The following is a 12,140-nucleotide window of genomic DNA, read 5'->3' on the forward strand; positions in this document are numbered from 1 at the left end:
AGGAGTGAGCAACCCTGCCATCAGTAGTGCAAAGCGACACGTCACGCTGTGCAGGCAAGCACCAGCACCAGCTATCCTGGGTGAGATGGAGACGAAGTGCAGTGAGAGGTGGAGGTGAGGTGCTACCACACCTGCCTCTGACACTGGCCAGCAGCTAAGGCGGAGGAACAGAAGAAGCTGCGCCCACAGCAAATGCTCCTTCCTTTGGGAAGCTCCCAGCTTCCCAAACCAAAACGGGTATCTTTGCACTGAATGCACCTTCATGGCTTCTTCCTTCCACAGAAATTTTGGCACCCTAAGCACCCCGCAGCAGTAAGCTGAATTATACACCACAAAAGCTGTACTTCCTTTTTTGTGCCTGGCGATTTAATTTGCTTTTCCCTAGTACGTGTTAAGTGAAACAACAAACAGCTTCTTGCTGGCTCCCTTCTCCATACCACTCAGGATTTAAGAGGCCCCCATCATATTATCCTCAACTGACTCTGTGGGAGGACAGAGGAGCCCTTGGACTATTTCCCTCTTCAAAGACATGGAGCGGCTTTCATGAGAGCGCCCTTTCATGAGAGAGTAACACCTGTCCTTCATGAGATTAACAACCGTGGCTCCAGACATCAAATAATTCAATCTTAAAGAAAATGTATACGCATGCACAGCCCTTTCATGTGAAGAAATGGGAGCTAATCCAATGTAGCAGGTTTGTTGAGACAAGCCCTGAGGCCGCTCAGCCTGATAAGGCCATCTCTCATGGAGAGAGGAAAAAAATAGTTCTTTTTATCCGACAGGCGTGCAGCAACGCTGCACAATTCACCCATCGCAAGGCAAAGGCTGGGCTGCGGGGGAAAGAGGAGCAACACGGGCTCACAAAAGATACTGAAGCGCCTCAGAGGACTACCCAGCTCCCGGCCGCCGCTGGCCGCCCCAGGGGACCAGCGGTGAGGGGGCAGGAGAGGGCTGAGGAGACCGACAGCTTTTCGGTTGGATAAACCCTGTTCTCTCCTCAGCTGGTTGCACCAGTGACCACAAAACCAACCATTGGGCAACTTCCAGGCAGTACAGCTCATCACCCCACGGAAAGCTGCCCGATGGACAGCAGACGGCAGCTCTGCACGAGGAAACCTGTGCACATCCCTCCCTTCCCCAGCTGGTGAGAGCTCCCGCGTGCCAAGGGACTCGCTCATTTGGAGCAAGAGACCTCAAGCAGTTTTGGTACAGCCCTTGGGAAAAGAGAAGGTATTTCTGCCCCAAAATAGCTGTTTCTCATTGCACTGAACAGGCTGCTTAGAACAAATCCCCTGCAAATCCTGGGAGAGAGGAAGGGGGAAACTCCTGCTTATAACGGCACACTAGTCTAATGCAACTATAATCCATCCTGGCCAAAACTGAGAAAATTTGCATTAAAAAATGTCAGCCTATTCTTTCTCTCTCTTTCCCCCATCTCACTGAGAAATACAGTCAGCACAGAAGATCTCAGCCATTAAATACCTCTCCAGCCTTTGCACTGAACTAAGAGGCAACTAACGTTTTATCTCAGAAGCTTTAGTGAGAAAATGTTTGTGCTGAGGAATAAAACAGCAGAGAAACCATCCCCAACCCCCAACTCCTTAGGAGAGGTTTGCTCATTTACTCTGTCTTTGGCTCTAGTCTCAAAGGGGAGACAGCTTTCAGCAGGAGAAGAGCTAAAAATTGCTCCACTCTGGATGTGCTGCTGAGAGTCATTTCTGAAGCTTTCCGTGGCTCCTCCACCGGGAGCTGGAGGAATCGGTGGCTCAGATCCAGTATGGCGCAGACCAAAATTGTCATTGGATTTTTCCTCCAACAGATGCCACACACAGCTGAAAAATGGGGGGCAATGAAGTGGCCTATGGGATCAGTTCACCTGTTTGTTGTTTTGTTGGCTCCAATCCTCAGTTGCTCCCTGTTCTTTCAATTTTTCAGCCTAAACTCCTGCTGTACAAGTGAGACCCAACAGAATAAATGACAGAGGGACTCTGGCACTTTCTGTTTTCTTTCTCCTGGATGTTTAAGAGTTTAACTTTGCTATCACAAGTTAACAGAGGCACCAGACAAGACATTTTAAAGCCTGACCTCCTCAACTTAAGATTTGCAGATCCTTTTCTAAGGAAGCTTATTAAATTTTTCTATAAAGTTTCTTTATTTCAAGATTGACCATGTCTGTGTTATTACTATTCATAGCAGACTGACATTAATAACTAATGCGCATTGATCTTGGCGAGACCTTGTTATTCAGATCAACAAGCAATTAATGCATTCCATTTCTGTCCTGCAAAGAGGAAAGCAGAGGCATTCAACTCCTCTTCACACACCAAAGTGAATGTACAACCACAGAAGGCATCCACTGCTGCACCTATAACTTGCAGAAAAAAACACAGCAGCTCGATAAATGCAAAAGGAAATACTATAAGACTTCAGTCTTTGGGATAAGAGTTTCACTAGGTCATATCACATTCACGTACTGTGGAAATCACCTAGCGACTCAGCCTGACAGTGACCTCCACTTGTCAGCAAAGTTTATCATCTCACAGGAATGCCATTGTCAGGGAAAGTTTTCTTCTCAGCTCCATTTAACAGGGCTCTGCTCCCCTCTCCTCACTCTCCTCCTCTCGTCTCAGACTTAACCCTGTCCTGGGCAAACACCAGGTCCATTCCATGAGTGGGTCTCTCACAGGAGAGGACAGACAACCTTTGTGTGGGCGCAGAGCTGACCACCAGCTGAGTCCCCAGGAGGTATCCACAGCTGCAGCTCTCCCCTCTGCCATGCCAGCCACTGCTGGGAGCATCTGCAGACAGGGCTTACTCTGAGCAGCCACGGCCACACAATAACCTCCTGCTCCCAAAGGCAGGGCACCGGCATCAGCAAACCAAACTAACTGTCCTATCAGACAATCATTAATTCCCTATTATTAATTTCCTTATCCACCTTACCACACTACCGTACCAAAGCCATACAAGATATTACTTCTGTTACCTGGGAGCGCCTCTGAGGAGGGACCATTTGGGATCCTAACCCTGGGGAAGACCTGCGAGACAGGCAGACACTGTAAGACAGACACCAAGTCCTACCACAGCGCCAGAGCCCAGCTGAGATCCATACCACATGGCAGCCTGAATAATGGTCTGATCAGCTAAGGTTTGGCCAGACGCTATTTTAATCCAAGTACGCACAGAAGGGCAGAGGAAAAAAATAGCTTTTAGTGATTTAAGAGGAGCATGACTGGTATTTTGTTAAAATAATAATAATAATAATAATAATAATAATAATAATAATAATAATAACAACAACAACAACAACAACAATAATAACAATAATAATAATTCAATACCTAACCAAACAAGACCTCAGAACAAAGTTCTCTGGCATGAGTACATATTTTCTTTTAAAAACATTAAATTGAAACATACTAGGAAAATAAAGATCATAATAAAAGCCTGGGATTTTAGGCATTTTATTTCTATGGTTCACTGCTTGGTAGACAGCCATACTGCATAACCTCAGCAGGGATTTCCCAGGGCACCAGTAAATCGTGTTACTGAAAATAGACAGAACAGTGGGGGAAATTTAAATCAAAGCTACCTTGTTAACTCTGTCACCTACAAGCTACATCCAGCTGCAGAGAAGCCCTTTTCAGCAAGAGAACTTCCCAAAATGGAAATACTCACCCACACACAGGATGTTGAAACAAAACCCATGATTAACTGACTTATTAACCAGCTGGTCAGGCAAACTGTCAAATCCTACGTGTCCGGAAAGCGGGACAGTGCGACAGCCTTCACCCTGAAATCCAATGAAATAACAGTTGTGTCATTTTCAAGCAAAATACACTTATTTGTATAAATCCTTAAGACCTCCCAAGTAGAATCAACTGCACAGACCGAGCAGAGATTTGCACGTATACTGTAAGTCATATATCATACATTGTGTCAGCGTGCTTCCCTCTTCTCCAAAACAAATCCAGACGGCACAAACAGAACATTTCGTTTGCCACACATTAGAAGGTAGCCCTGTCAGAAAAATATTCAACTGTGCAAAGCACATACCCAAACACAGCTGCTGAAATAAAGAGGCGGCAAAACATTTGTTTCTTGAGTAATTAGGTAGACATTCAAGTATCACCTTATACTGAAAACAAAAAGAATCCCCTGTGCAAAGGAATGTATTAATGATGCCTCTTCCTATAAGCCTATTACAATTCACATTAAGTGAATGAATGAAACTCACAAGTAATTCACATTCACAGCTGCAATTACAGAAACTAGCTAGAAATAATTAGGAAAACTGTACCTACATCTAGTAATTGAACAACCCAAACACACTGCCTCTGCAAAGCTCAAGTGCTGTAGCACAGAAACAGCAGAGAATACAGCCTTTGAGCTGTCAAACACAGCAGTATCTTCCATATTGTTGCAAAGATGAAAATCTCAGCCTGCAAGCAGGAGTCTGTCCAAATCTATAAAATGGCCATTAGCACCAGAAAATCAGGAATCATTGAAGGAAGCTGCAAGGAAGATGCTCGCATGGGCAAGTGGCCAGACCATGCAAGGCAGCAGGTCTTCTCCAGCTCTGAGTGTTGCTACCCAACCTTCAGAGCCTATCTTTCAAAGCTAGGAATGGAACAGGAAAAAAAAGCTGAGAAAAGGTGTCCAGGACTGAGCTGCTCGTAACCATGCAGCCCGGTCAGAAGGGAGCCTGCTTGCTTCTGGAGGGGGGTGCAGAAATTTTCACCTGGCCATGGCACACATGCCTATGCACACCAAGGCACTCCGGGTTCCAAACCTGCACAGCAGACAGTAATAAACTGCACGCAGAGGCTCAACCTCAGAAATGGCATCATGCAAAATGGAGAGTCAGTGCTAACACTGTGTATTTGTGTGTACTGGAAAGTTCCCCTCCTGCAGCCCCCCAGAAAGGTATTTCCGTCTCTGGAGCAAAGGCTTTTCTTAAGAATGTATTTTAGTGTCAAATACAGAAAATTCCCCTCTGGCCTTTCAGGGACATCATCAGTTTGCAAGAAATACTACAGCCAAAAGGCAACAGTTTATAGGGTGTAATTTCTAACTTATTCTTTCCGAATCATGTTTCCACATACCTTGAGAGACTGTTTATAGGGGCAGGCACACTGGTTTTCCCTCTTCTGTTAATGGTACTGGTATTTTAGGCTAGGAAAACATCCCCAAGGACTGCATTTACTACAGTAGCCTGTCAGAGTAAGATTACTTGCCTTGTTAATGTTTTGGTGGTGTGGGTTTTTTTCCCAAATGTGAGGTTCCAAATACACTTCAGCCATTAACCATATTTACCACCCTGTGATGTGTAAATATGTTTCCCCTTAGCCATATTTCGTGTATTAGTCTGACTCTTCCTGCCAAGATGTTCACCAAATATGGTGCTTTATTAATGCCGGAGCACCTTGCCTCCAAATGACATGTTCATCAGGAAGGCACTGGAGTTCCCCAGCAGATTCTGTTTGTGCCTTCTGAGGATGCAGCTCCAAGGACCAATAATTCTCAAACAAACAGCTAAAGCAGAAGAAAGGGAGACCGTCAGGCAGGCAGATTTTGTGACGACACACCTAAACTCTCCTCAACTGCTTTCACCAAAACAAAAACCCAGCGCTGTGGCAATGCTTGATCTGCAGCAAGAGAGCACCATGGCCCCGGTGAAGAACAGATGGGTGGACAGAGTCCGCAAAGGCGCGAGAGAGAACCACAGGCAGACTCCTCCTGGGGATGGAGAAATATCAAGTGTATTTTTAATACTCAGCCTGAAAACTGCACCGTTGGAAGACTGTTTGAACACTACTCTCCCCAGGAAGCGTGGGAGGGAGTGTAGGCTCTCATTAAGAACAAATCTTCTCCTCATCCCTAAATATAAGTGTGATCCAGATGGAACAAAATAAACGGTAGAAGTTAAGCCACTCTCAGCTGAGAGGAGGCATTTACTGTCGCACAGAATTCAGCCTGCAAGCCGTTTCCTGTAGCCTCTTTTTCTAGTCACCTGTGGTTTTATAATGCAGTTAAACCACACTTCACAGCTGCTACAGGCCAGGAAACAAGTACTGCAAAATCTGACTTCCAGTCACAGCAGCTGAGCCTTCATATTAAGCACACAGCCATGAGGTACATTGTGCTACTCTGGCTAAAAATCCAAAGCCTGCTTGGCCAAGGCATCAAGAGATCAGATGTGGTGGGGAAAAAAAAAAAAAAGAAATAATGTTTTAAGGTCAGACTTGTTTTGACACACATCAGAAAGTTGTCAGCAATTACCGTATCTGCGGAGAGAAAAGAAACATTTTCTATCTGATCCACCAAGAAACAGTGCAAGTCACCAGTCTTCACGCACCAAGTGGTGTCTCTGTATCCAGAATGCTGCTATATATAAACAGTATCATCATAAACAACATATGAACACAGCCATTAGTCATCCTGCCTGTACATTAAATGTACATTTAGACTACCTTGTTCAAAACTGAGGGAGAATATCTGAAGCTTATAACTTTTTGCTGAAAAAGCGTTCAAGAGCTATCTTCAATTATTTATCTTCAAAAACAATCTTTCAGGTCAAATTTAAAACATATAAAGAGGTACCAACAAGGTAAGCACGGTTTAACTATTGTCAGTGTGAAGGCTTTTTCCACAAGCATCAGCGTGCACTGGATGGCCAAGAGCCCTTCCGTACTCTCTATTTTAAAGTTAGCATCTTCTGGGAACCAAGACAAAGACGGGATCTCTGGGAAGCCAGTGCGAACACTGGCACCACACCAAGATACCAGATGCCTTTTTTTTCCCCATATACACAGAGTGACCGCCCCTGCGATAGAATGGGCTGTTGTTGCTCGGGAGGAAGCAAAGCGTGTTTGCCACAAACAAGACTGAAAGAACAAAAAGAGCAACACGCTCTCTTGCTGCATTACCAGGCGGGACTATTGCAGAGTGAAAGTAAGGAGTAGCCACTTGGAGAGGTTATTTTTTTTCCCCCCGTCTTTGGAGGATTTACAGACCTTTTGGTTAGGGCTTCTCCATGCCATAGAAACCACTGCTACCAGCTCTAATTCTTACAGAGAACTATCAGAAATCTATGGAAAATACAACATTATAATAAACGACCCCAAGCCTGAAAGCACTGCACATTAAATATTAGTTTACATAAAATGGGCAAGATATAGACTCCAGGTGTTTGAATCACTCCAGGGTCCTCGGAATGAAAAAAACAATTAGAGGAAAATCTTGCTGAATGTGCATCTCTGCCTTGATCTGCTTTACACGACAAGTAGGTACAGTGCTGTCAGCTCCTGACGTCCTCGGAGCCCCAACGGGCTGTTACTGCTTTGTGAATAAAGAGCAGAGCATCCTCCCCGAGACACGCAATGGTGCTGCTCATTGCAAATGTCAACGCTCCATATTCAGGATGATTTCTGGTGGCCTGGACTAAAGGAACAATTAAAAAGGACACGATGGCAAAGGAAAAGCCTGCACTTGGCGATATTCAGGCAGAGCACAGCAAATAAAGAATGCTACAGCTCTAAACCCAAGGGACTCAGTGTCCAAACGAGGCCTGCACAACAAGAAAACACTACAGAAGACTGCAGTACAATACTTCTTCTGCATCTAATTGAAAAGAGTGTTTCTGTTTAGGACACTGACAGCTGATATTTAGTACTTCAGACACAATTTCCCACCTCTCCCCAGACGAGAATCACTTCAAATGCCGAGGCCTCGGAGACTCCCTTCGGAGGATTTCCAAACGGCTGGAACAAACACAACAGCACCATCCCTCAACGAAAACAAATCAACCAACACTCACAGAGCTCCACCACTGCTGCTGATGCTCACAGCAGCCGTCCCCCTGCCCCTCTGCCACCTGGTAACACTGAGACCCAGGGAGGGTTAACCCCTATACCTGAGACAACTCCTGCACAAGAAGTCAACTGTCAAATCGCAAAGTAAGGCAGAACCTGAATTCAGGTTTCCGCACCACAGTTCTTCACATCATCTTTAAGCCAGAACATCATCAGATCCCTTCTCATGACCTCGGCATTATGTCATCCATCTCCCCAGACTGCATTTGGTTCGGATTAAACAGCAAATTAGAGCAACACTTGTACCAACTACTTCTCACTTGTACAAGTGTGTAATTCTCTTATGCAATAAGAGAACCATCCAGCAGACAGTATAAGCATCCTCCACGAGATAAATGCAAAGCAGGAATGTAAAGCATAGATAAAGACTGTATTTCTTTTCCTTGCTTGGCTGATAACAAATCATCAGGATGCATATAAAAGAAAAACAACAGAGAAGTGGGAGAGAAATAGTTCTGAATCAACCACCACGGAAAGCAAGAAACATCTCACCAAAGCTCCTGACCATGGACCACCCTCTTCAGGCGCATTGCATCATTCAGCCATTCAACATTCACAAACGGTCAAGTGCTTCCGAAATCTCAAATTCTGACAGTTCTTAAGATTACATTTCTTTATGCCCTTGCCAAAGGGCTGCAGAAACGCCACGCTGTTTGGATACGTTCCCAGAAGAAGTCTCCTCCAGCAATCAAAAAAAAAAAACCAAACATATCTATATCAGCAGTCTTAATGATTTTTCTGACCTGTACTACAGAGATTGACAGTTAGACAGTGCCCAGCAAGCCGGTCCTCGGCACCCGTCCTCCACCCACAGGGAGCAGGGCGGACACATCCCCTGTGGGTCTTGGCATTTAAAACCTGTCCCCTCCACGCTGGCAGAGGACCGGACAGGGGCCTCAGCTTGGCGGTGATGGGGCCGCCCTGCCTGCCCCGGGGGGGAAGGGGTTTCACCGACCATCTCCAAGATCAAGGGTTCGCTGGGACAGAGGCAGGGTGGTGACCCCAACTCCCCCACGTACCCAGCCCCAACTCTCACGTGTTCAACCTTGTTGGCACACACGGAGCAGCCCTCTGCATCACCAGGACGTTACGGCTGACTGCTCCACGAACCACAGCCACGACCAGATGCCCAAGACCTGGGCTGACAAGTCGCCTGTCTGGACAAAGACATTTTGGATTTGCAGCACACTAATTTCATGTCCGTCTCACAGCTAGCTTTCCCTTTTGCCTCCAAAGAGAGGCTGTGCTGTATCACAATTCATTCCAGGCCACTAGCAGATGTCTGAAACTCCTGTACATTATCTTAGGAAATCCTAACGCTCAATTTCTTTAAAAGACAGGGGAGCAAATGAGTCACTTTACATACCTTGGCAGTCACGTACAAGGCAATGGGTATGTCCAGGAGGAAATAACATCATGAACTGGCAAGGAATGGCTACATCTACCCATTCAACAAGATCGCATCCATGCTAAAACCTACTGCTTTGAAGACGAAACGGCAAGCGTTCATCCCAAGTATTATTTCTGTACTAACACACAGGCACGAAAGTTGGAAACCCATCAAATGACAGACAAAACGCTTCCGCATGCAAACACGTTACAGATGCCTCCTTAGCATTTCTCTGACAAACGCAGAGGTGGCTCAACTCCCTCCGCTCCTCTTCTGGATAATTCTCTGCAGGCACACAGAGAGCTTTGCGCCGTGCTAGGATGGCGGGCGAGCGGCGGTGGCAGCCGGCGTGCCCGCGGGCAGCCGGGGCCGACGCCGCGGGGGGACCCTCGGGGACAGAGCGCAGCGGGGATGAGGTGCCCATATCGGGCTCCTCCGCGGCAGACGGTGCCGGACTGACGACCTTCCCTGCGTCGTGCGCTGACGAGTGCGGGGTGACGGTTTCTTTGGGAGGGGAACAGCATCCCCGGAGAGACGGGGATGCCAAGGAGCGCTTCGCCCATCACCACACCCTGGCCTGGCGAGGGGCCCCCAGCCCAGGGTAAGGGTGCAGGACGAGGCCTCCCCAGCACGGCAGTCCGGCCAGCCCCGGGCCGCGCTGCGGGTCCCTCTGCGGCCGCGGCGGGGCCCGGGGACGGAGGGGCCGGCAGGGCAGGACCCCCGGGCCCACCCCGCCGCGGGCAGCCCAAGGTCGCCGGGCCGGGCTGCCGCCCCGCCGCCAGCGGGGGAGACCCCAAACCTCCCCTCCCCCAGGTAACCCCGGCTCCCCTCAGAGCGGCCCCCACACCCCCATTCCCCGGGAGGCCGCCGCCGCCCCGGGGACCACGGGAGGCCCCAGGCCGGTGCTCTCGCAGCCCGCGCCCCGCCCGGCGCACCCTGACCCACTCCGCCCCGGCCCGGCCCGGCCCGGCCCGCCGCCCCGGCCATGCCCGGCGCTCCCGCCCGCCGCCCCGGCCATGCCCGGCCCGCCCGAGGCCGGCGGCGGCGGCTCCCGGCGCCCGCTCCCACCTGCCGCGCCACCTCGGCCGCCGCCATCGCTGCGAGCCCGCCACAGGGCCCGCCCCGGCCGGGCGGGCGGCTCCGGGCGCGCCCACCGCCACGCCGTGCGGGGGGGGGCACCCGCCGCGCCCACGGCCCCGGCCCCGCCCCGAGCCCCGTCGCCCCCCGCTTCGCCCCGCCGCTCCCCCGCCCGCCCCGGTCCCGCGGGTCCCGCCGCCGGTCCCGCTCCGGGAGGCGCGGGGCTGCCAGTCCGTCCCCCCCCGCGGCCGCCCGCGATGGTGCAGCCCGGGCTGCGGGCGGGGCCGCGGCCACGGTGTGGCGGGCACGGCGGGCTGAGGGGCCCGCGGGCGGTGGCGACCGGCGCCCGGGCGCGGGAGCCCCCGCCCAGCGGCTCCGCAGCCCCCAGACCCCCTGCCAGGCCCGGGGGGCCGCTGCCTGCAGCCCGGCCCTGCCCGCCACCGCAGCCCCTGCCCGCTCCCAGCCCGGCGATGGGCTCCCCCGCACCGACTCCCCGGGCGGGCCCGGGGGGACCCAGCCCGGCTGCCCCGCGGCCCCTCCGCTAGGGCGGGCCGCTCCCCTGGCCGGGGCCAGGGCAGAGCCGTGCAGCACTGGGGCTGGGCCGGGGTTTGTGGTTTGGGTCTAAGGGCCCGAGGTCTCCCAGCCTCAGTAAATCACTTGCTATTTAAAATAAAATGTCTGTGCGCTTTGTGCACCCCGGGGTCTGTGGGGACGCTTGGCGCTCGCCTAGGACCCGGATTGATGGCGGCTGTGCCGATTTCCCTCCCAGTGGCAGTGCAGCCCCTTCCCCGGCGCCTCTGGGCCCTGGGTGCAGGGGCTGGGTGAGCCCGTCTGCTGCTCTGAGGGGGCAGCTGGTGCCATGCGGGGGTCCCTTCACTTGCTGCCAGCACAAGCATCAAACAAAGGCTGAGAGAGGAAACTCGGTCCTTACCCAGAGCAAACAACTCCCCCAGCCCCTGGGACCCCCCCAAGGTTGGCACCCCGGTTTTAGCCCGGTCAGAGCTTGCCAGTGCGACCAGTCCCTAACGCAGGCACAACCAGGGTGGCCCTAAACGGGTGCTTTGCTTTGCACTGTCGGTGCCCTCATTCCCCCAAAGCAGCACTTTGTTTCCTGCCTTGTTTTCCCCAGCTGCAACCCAACAAGTGCTTTACACCGCTCCCCAGGATCCCAGGCCGTGTGGGTCAAGCTCTCTTGTCGCTCTCTACAACCACCTGAAAGGAGGCTGTAGCGAGGTGGGGGTCGGTCTCTTCTCCCCAGTAACAAGCGATAGGACAAGAGGAAACAGCCTCAAGTTGCGCCAGGGGAAGTTTAGATTGGATATTAGGAAAAACTTCTTCACCGAAAGGGCAGTCAGGCACTGGCACAGGCTGCCCAGGGAAGTGGTTGAGTCCCCATCCCTGGAAGTATTTAAAGGATGGGTAGATGTGGTGCTCGAGGACATGGTTTAGTAGTGGACTTGGCAGTGATAGGTTAAGGTTGGACTCGATGATCTTAAAGGCCTTTTCCAACCTTAACGATTCTATGATTCTATGATTCTCTCTGCCTCCCTGAGCCTGCAGAAGCCACCAACAGCCAGTGACAAAACCAGGCAGCGCCAGAAGGGGAGCAAGGGGACAATTACGTTTTCACCACCAGACAATTATGTTTTCACCACCAGGGATGACGCTGGCTCCCCACACATCCCAGAAAAACTGGTCCAAGTGGTTGGAGAAAGGCAAAGCTCCCTTGAGGGCTGATGACCAGCCTGGGGCACGTCGGAGCAGGGCTAAAGCTTAGGGAAGGCAAAGAAAAAGGGTTG

General features: G+C 50.9%; 1 protein-coding gene across 5 annotated transcripts in view; it reads right to left on the reverse strand.

Annotated features, from left to right (window-relative positions):
* The window catches only part of SEPTIN6 (septin 6), a 31,979-nt gene extending 21,584 nt beyond the window's left edge, over positions 1-10,395 (reverse strand). For 4 of the 5 annotated variants that reach the window (XM_082323433.1, XM_082323434.1, XM_082323435.1 and 1 more), the window contains exons 1-2: positions 10,333-10,395; positions 3,679-3,793 (exon numbers count right to left, since the gene is read on the reverse strand). In XM_082323433.1, the coding sequence (XP_082179559.1) occupies positions 3,679-3,793; positions 10,333-10,359 (142 nt within the window). In that variant the 5' untranslated portion in view covers positions 10,360-10,395. Of the gene's footprint in view, positions 1-2,986; positions 3,034-3,678; positions 3,794-10,332 lie in introns of those variants that run through there. The other variant, XM_082323437.1, reaches the window with a different exon arrangement.
* Between the last annotated feature and the right edge of the window lie 1,745 nt (positions 10,396-12,140).

Source organism: Platalea leucorodia, assembly GCF_965183815.1.
Source record: "Platalea leucorodia genome assembly, chromosome: 10".
Classification (NCBI taxonomy): Eukaryota; Metazoa; Chordata; class Aves; order Pelecaniformes; family Threskiornithidae; genus Platalea; species Platalea leucorodia.